This window comes from Dipteris shenzhenensis, chromosome 7, assembly GCF_047967505.1.
Source record: "Dipteris shenzhenensis isolate YYH24624 ecotype China chromosome 7, Dip_SZ_1.0, whole genome shotgun sequence".
Lineage (NCBI taxonomy): Eukaryota > Viridiplantae > Streptophyta > Polypodiopsida > Gleicheniales > Dipteridaceae > Dipteris > Dipteris shenzhenensis.
The window spans coordinates 45,843,253-45,850,699 of NC_141602.1; the positions used below are offsets into that span (position 1 = coordinate 45,843,253).

Here is a 7,447-nt window from a genome sequence, read left to right on the forward strand (position 1 = left end):
AGCATCCTCTCTCTTCAATTTGCACACAGCATGTTTGGGGTTTCTTTGTTCAAGCATGGGAGGAATGGTAGCCAGTTGTAACATGGCACACTCAAGCTCAAATGAGTGAAAAAGAAAGGTAGCAAGCTACTACCAAGTTGGTAGAGTATTGGCACTTCGAATAGAGCTCTGTGTGCATTTGCTAAGCTTAAACCTATACTTTTTGATGGAGGGAGCTATAAAGTGAAACTATGGTGATGTAGGGAGCTCTGTGGCAATGGAAGGACCCCAAAGGGCCATCTCAGAAACTTCTTTGAGTTTCACTCTCTCTAACCGCAAGTACTGCTCATCGGACGATGTGATTTCTCCTAATATGCTTGATGGATAATTGTAGCATGGGCATGATGCTATGGTGGTAGGCTTCATCAAAACATCTGAGGGATTTGTGGGCATTTTGCCACTACCATCACCATGCTCTCTTTGTACTTTCTTTTTGTACACGTTGACCATCACCATAGCCTTCACCTCTAATCTTTCTCCCTCGAAGCTCAACTACAATTAGAGAAGTTGTGCCTAAATCTCTCAAAATTGAAGGTATTTACTTGATCCTGGTGCTCGATCATCACCAATGGCGATTGAGGGAAAGGGTGCTAGCTCCCCTTTCTAATAACCTGCATCAATGAGTGGGTTCACTACTCAGAGACTCCTTGCCTTGCACTAGGAGAAGCATTTTGCATATAAGTGAAGATGGAGAGACACAATGCAATAAATAGAATGTTGCAAGAATGTTGCGTACTCTTTGGAGTGAAGCTATACGTAGCTTGAGGTTTTGCGCATCCCCAGAGTGTTAGGTCACTTTTGAACCCTTTTGATGGATTGGTGAGGATAATGGAATATGGTTCAACTCTCAACATCTTCGGGTGCTATAGTCGTTGCATGTTTCATGAGGAGACATTCCCTACATTTTTTAATTGTCCACTTGACCTTGCTTTATTAAGCCACTATTCCTACTATAGTGGAGTGGAGCATTCACGCGATGATTTTATTGGGTAGCCTAGCAGCCTTATTGTTGTTTGTGTGTGGAGGGAAGGGTTTGTGTGAATGCTCCCCCCTCCATCAACATCACATCGCCGCTCATCTAGCTAATCATTGAGCATAAATCCAAGCCAAGCGGTGCCTATGGTGGAGGGGACAAATGCACAACGAGTGCCATCACATATTTTAGTTCACAATGTGTTTAAAATTGCTCTAAGTAGGCTTAGGATTTATTACATATCTGAGTGAGCTCTACGTACTTGCTCTTTAAATACTTGCCTAGAGATCTGCCTTTCAAAGCTGGGCAATTTCGATTGGCTTGCCCATCTACTTCTGTACCAGTTAGAGAGGACTGAAAGCATGCAGCTCAGCGCCAACGCCATGGGGCAACATTCTATTAGCTGGAGAAAGAATGGCGCACTGGTACTAGAAATGGCACCCTCAAAAATTGAGGTGCAGCAAGCCTGTTTCCATGCCTCGTATGGTGGCACACTGGTGGCGTGTTGGTGGCACCTCGAAGGGTTCTCACGTACTAGTGTTTCAGGGTGTGTGGTGCGAGAACCTGGCACTGGTGGCGCACCAAGCCCATGGAGGGCATTTGCTTGCTCGGGGGCACGCCTCGACTGTATTTTGGCAGATGTAGATCTCATGTAGCATAGTAGTAGTGGTACCTTTTCATTGAAAGGCACACCTCACAGAACAGAGTGGAAACCCAAACTGGTGCTCAAGGCCACGAGTGTTGATCATCTCCTACTCCTGGTGTCGCACCATGAGATAGAGTCCTTAACAAAATAATCTATACAAGCACCATTGGCTTTCAAAACGTGTGCCAGCCTTGAAAGACCACCACGAGCATCGCAAATTCGTGAAAAAGGGATCGTGTGCAGCCTTAGGGTTAGTGCACACGGCAAGTTTGGAGCGAGGTTGATTGTGCATTTGACATTCATCGGTGTGAACTTTAAAGCCCCTCAGCATTAACGACATCACGAGTGTTGCTGAGAGCTGCAGGGAGCTGCAAAATGCCTCTGTTTGCATGTGACTAGCTAAAGGGAGCTGCACAGTTTGTAGCTGGCACATTTTTATTGGTTGGGACAGAGCGTTGAAAGGACTGGAGACAAAGCCAGTGCCAGATGGCTAAATACGATTAGATGGGGAAGCAGTGCTGGATTTGGAAATTGGCTGAAATCCGTCCACCACCAGCGTCGAATAGCTGGCATCGTGTGCACTAGGACAGAAGCTAACGAACATTTTGAATGCTGCGGACAAACGTCGATTTGCGAGTCGCGACTAGCGGGGCTGCGGGAGCCTGCAGGCACCGCGTACAGTACCGGCTACCTACCATCCAAGACGAACAAGAAGGCTCTTGGCCGTGGCCCGTAACTGTGTATACGCATTATAACGTGTACGAGTGACCACCGTCTGCGCGGTTGAAACTTGAAGTGGCGACGTCGGAGTTCGGACGATGCGGCCCGAAATGCCGGAAGTTGGTGGAAGACGTGGACTCACGACTCATCAGGAGTCGCGAGTCGAGAACTCGAGAGATATATGGAGCTGGAAAAAGTTGTAATCGGTGGCCACGGCCTGGCACTTGGAGTTGGCTCTGCAACTCCGGACTCCGGACTGCGGAGCTGGAGTTTCTGGCTACACATTGGCTAGCTCTACTCTACCTAGTACCTTGTTTTAGAACTGGTCGTCATAAATACCTATATAATGAGCTTTTTGCACAGCGCGCAAGGCATCATCTTGTTCACGGCAATCAGGCTCCCGCAGCAGTCCGGCTATTGGGCCAATGGGTTCCCACTTCCCGGCATGATGTTTGTCGGGCAAATTCCAAAAAACCGTCTCCATCTGGATTACCGTCCTACGGACTCCTACCGTTCCAGGTACTTCTATCTCTTTGTGCTTCTTTTATGTCTCATCACCCTTCCGAGTCCATGTAATGTGCATCTCCCGTCTTCCATCTCCAATTTCCACTCGACGTTCTGCGTAGCCTCTAGGAATTATGCCTCAAGCCACTAAACAAAGTTTTCTGTACCGATGGCCATGGGAGAGCCTGGGGAAATTCAAGGTATCTATAATCTATTTCCCAATACCATCCTGCAATAGTTCGTCGATGCTTCACCTAAGTGATATCAACCGCCCCTCTTGTCCTTGGATTATATTGGCCCTTTCTTGTATTCTTTTTTTGGTGTTCGATGAAGGATTTGAGTTTCGCTGTGCGCAGTATATTCTACTTCTGCCGGTGGCAGCCAAAGGATTTCAAGTAAGCCTTGGTGGAGAGCCCATCTCTACCAATGTATTCTATCAGATGATCGTCCTGGTAGTCCTGCGATATCTACTGTTCCAGACTTGGGGCACACTCTCCCGCCTGCCCTGCGTATCAAGTAAACATCTAATCCAGACGAAAGGCATCCAGTTCGAGCAAGTTGATCAAGAAGCTAGCTGGTACGCGCTCCATGGATCTTGACGTGTGCAACAGTTTTTTCTTCTCCATGTCGATCCCCTGTCGATCCCTGAATGTGATTACGTTTGAACAGGGAGAACATGGTGTTTCTGCACACATACCTTTTCTGGGGTGCCATTGAGCTTCTTCCCTCCGTGTTCACAAATATCTCTCGTTGGAATGCCAAAGGAATCGCCTTGGCTTTCGCTCTTCATGCTGGACCAGTGGAGTGGGTATATTATTGGGCTCACCGGGTTCTACACCACCACTATCTCTTCACCCGTTATCATTCTCACCACCATTCTTCGTTTGTAACTCAGCCTATTACCTGTAAGCTTATGCACAATGTTAATTTGATCGTCGTAGATACTTCAATCTTAGCTACAAATTTGTTTGATGTGCTACGAACTTCCTGTGCAGCTAGTAATCATCCATTTCTGGAGCACATATTATACGCCACAATATTTAGCCTAGCCGCGACCCCTCCTTTCTTTTTGGGATGCGGTTCCGTCGTACTAGTTCAAATATACATTTTGTTTCTCGATTTCATGAACGCATGGGGACATTGCAACTTCGAGTTCATTCCGAACTGGGTTTTCAAGGTTTTCCCACCTTTGAAATACATTATCTACAGCCCCACGTAAGCTTTCACTTACAAGTTACGAGTTAGGCAAAAGAGCGTTTTATCTGTCGATTTGCTTTGTTTTTTAATATGTCCCAAGTCGTTATCCATGCAGGTATCATTCGCTACACCATAGCCGTGTGCACACTAACTTTGCACTCTTCATGCCTCTATACGACTATCTGTATGGAACCGTAGATAAAGCTTCAGACAGCCTCTATCTATCCACTCGTAAAGGTCATTTCTGAAAACAAACCATGCATGAGTATAAGTAGCTTTCTTCAACAGTTTGAGACATACTGAAAGTACTGCTTTTATGAACATGATAGGGCGAGATAATCGGGTGGACTGCGTATACTTGACTCATGGCACTGAACTGCTGTCGACCTTCCATTTTCAATTTGGGATCCAGACATTTGCCGCTCAACCTTACGCAATCAGATGGTACCATTGGCTTTTATGGCCTCTGACACTCCCTATAATGCTTCTAGTATGGGCTTTTGGTAAACCTTTCACTGGTGGTCGACACCAACTAGGCGACAGCTTCGAAGCACATACTTGGCTGATTCCTAGATATAACTTCCAGGTAGACTGGCTTGCTTGCCTTTAGCCGAAGCTCCATTGCACGCTTCAATCTTATGCATACCGTGTACACGTGAAATCATGTGAATTGCTTGTGCAGTACTCCATGACTTCTGAGTATTCAAGGATAAATGGTTGGATCGAGGATTGCATCCTGGAGGCCCAATCAGCGGGTGCAAAAGTCATTGGGCTGGGTTTGTTGAACAAGGTAAATACTCGGTGCATGCTCGAAATTTTTATGATGCTGATTTTGCAGAGTGTCGGAACATTGAGCTTTCCTGGTTCCTTCAGGATCGGCAAACGGACATATTTGCATCACTATCTCTGCGTAACAAAACGCTGACCATCCCTATTATTACCGGAGAAACTTTAGAGGCCGCAGTTCTTGTGAACACTATATCTCAGGGGACATCGGAGGTATTCCTCTGTGGAGCAGGTTCTAGGGTCGGTCGTGCCGTCGCGACTTACCTCTGCGAGCAGGGAACCAAAGTCCTGGTATGATCGAGCAAATCTTATGTGTATCGATGTTTAACATGCCCTGTTTAGGTCGAAATAAAGTGCACTAGAAGTTTTATGTCGTGGTACCACTGTAAAACAATTGACGAAATGACAATGATCAGGCCTTGATGTCGTCGGGGGATGAATTAGAAATCGTCCGAGGAAAGATTGCCGCAGAGTCTCAGCAAAATCTTGTGCAAGTTAGCGAATACGAAGCCGGCAAGTTCTGCAAGGTGAGCGTCAGAGATACATGCATGATGTATCTACTGAATATGAGGCTCTTGCTAATGCAGCTGCACGGTGAGCATTTGCTGTTTTCACAGAGGATTGTCGTTGAGTGAGCTCTAAAACAGCGCTATCGTGACACAGGTTTGGATTGTGGGAGAGCAATTGACGGCGGAGCAACAGGGGTGGGCACCGATGGGGACACTGTTCATCCCGTTCACGGTGTTGCCTATGCGGCGATGGAGGCAAGGCTGCAAGTACGCGGGGGTGCTAGGCTTAAGGCTGCCAAGCAACATGCACAACGTGAATGCATGCGAGGTGAGAAAGTTTGACAATTGTGTGTGTGTGTGTGTGTGTGAGAGAGAGAGAGAGAGAGTGTGTGTGGGAGAGAGAGAGAGAGTCTTAGAGAGAGATAAAGAGAGAGTTGCAACACAAGCAAACAAGCTCAACATCTGCCTACCTAGAACTTCTCTCAAACCTTTCCCTCATCATTGTCCTTTTCTAGTACATACTTGTATTCTCTAGCTTAAATTTTATTCCCTTCTTCCCTCTTATAGCATGTCCTCTTATTTTGATCTTCACTAATTCCTTGGCCTTTTAAATCCCTTATCACAAGGCACATTGCATTTGACACTTCTCTAGCTTAAACATTGATTCTCTTTTACTCGCTTCGTGCCTCTTATAGCACGAGCCTTTATCTACATAAGCTTCATATAGTAGTGGTTCAAGACAAACCTCTCAAAAACAAAAAGAAGAAATGGACATTGCTTGTTTCATTTTGTTATAAGATAATAGTGATCTTAATACCTAGAGAGTTGTATACTTCTGCATGTGTTATTCAACCACTCAAAAAAAAAGTGCCCTACTACTTTGTCCTAAAATTCAAACAAATGTAAAAAGTTTTCTTGTGTCAAGATCTCTCCTCATGATTCTTCATATGTCCAAGCTGAACATGCATTTGTGAAATGAGATGTTGAGTTGATTGCATACGATAGTTGGTGGGATATTGATGTGTGTGCACATGTGCCGAGTCACACATGCAACATTTTACACATAATTAGTAAGCACCCTCTTTCCTTTCTTGGATTAAAGTTGACATTTTTCCATGCACATGACACAACCTAATTTTTTGTGAATCTTGGTAAAATAGGATGTGATGCCTCGGTATGTGGTTAGAGCTGGATATGCGGCAACAATTATACATGCTTTGGAAGGGTGGCAGCACCATGACTTTGGTCATGACATTCTGATGGAAGAAATGCAAGCTTCATGGGTTGCAGCCATGCACCATGGCTTCTCCCTTGTGCCCTTCTCCCCTTAGCTTTATTGTTTTTATCTCTAGCTTTCCTCATCTAATGAGGCAATGTCTAATTCATATGTATGCCATGATAGCTTTATCCAAATGATCCCTCTCACGTGGTGGTTATTTTTTAGTACTCATATATAGTAGTTATTCTATCCCATCAACCTGACATGCTTAAGTCCTAAATTTTTGTTCAAAAACTTTGATGATGATTAGATTGTTATAATGTAGGAGGTAAGCCCTTGTAATTTCAAATTTATATCTACTACTTTTTAACTTAATATGAATCTCTCTCTCTCTCTCTCTCTCTCTCTCTCTCTCTCTCTCCTTGTGTATGTTTTCTTTAAGGCAATGTTAGAAAATTTGGTGTTGATTTTTGTTTGGGATGAAAAGATGGGTGACCATGGTATTCAACTTATTTTTGAAAATTCTATGGTGATCCTAAAAGACAACTAAACTTTCACAACCTCTATTTTTTAAATAGCCTATACTTTCCATTTCCTCCTGTTAGGGGGGATACACTAGTGCATCTATCAAATGTCAAGACATGGTTTATATAATTACCATGTTTTTGCACTATTCAGTGAATTTATGTACAAATATAAACATTTTATGAAGCTATGGCTAGTTCTCTCCACCAAGTTTGTAGGACAGTCACCCATTTTAGGCTATCATTTCTCAAGGCTAAAGATTGTAAGATTGCCCAGTTAAGCACTCCTTTTTCAAGGGGGGTCCAAGACAAAATTCTACTCCCCCTCCC

At 44.5% G+C, this 7,447-nt stretch overlaps 1 protein-coding gene across 1 annotated transcript; it reads left to right on the top strand.

The window, feature by feature from the left end:
• The first annotated feature begins 2,950 nt into the window (after positions 1 to 2,950).
• LOC147900415 (very-long-chain aldehyde decarbonylase GL1-4-like) lies at positions 2,951 to 6,970 on the top strand. Its single transcript, XM_087377301.1, has 11 exons — positions 2,951 to 3,082; positions 3,239 to 3,459; positions 3,552 to 3,787; positions 3,878 to 4,097; positions 4,195 to 4,316; positions 4,409 to 4,665; positions 4,762 to 4,869; positions 4,953 to 5,156; positions 5,282 to 5,392; positions 5,529 to 5,702; positions 6,535 to 6,970. Exons 1-11 carry the CDS (start codon positions 3,017 to 3,019, stop codon positions 6,703 to 6,705), a joined length of 1,890 nt encoding a protein of 629 aa, XP_087233427.1. The 5' UTR covers positions 2,951 to 3,016; the 3' UTR covers positions 6,706 to 6,970.
• The last annotated feature ends 477 nt before the right edge of the window (positions 6,971 to 7,447 follow it).

Excerpts from the sequence above, each read along its gene's own strand:
- LOC147900415 (XM_087377301.1), top strand. The coding sequence starts at position 3,017 with ATGCCTCAAGCCACTAAACAAAGTTTTCTGTACCGATGGCCATGGGAG. Across the intron at positions 4,870-4,952 it reads GGCTGGGTTTGTTGAACAAG|GATCGGCAAACGGACATATT; the intron begins GTAAATACTCGG and ends TGGTTCCTTCAG. Across the intron at positions 5,703-6,534 it reads ACAACGTGAATGCATGCGAG|GATGTGATGCCTCGGTATGT; the intron begins GTGAGAAAGTTT and ends TTGGTAAAATAG.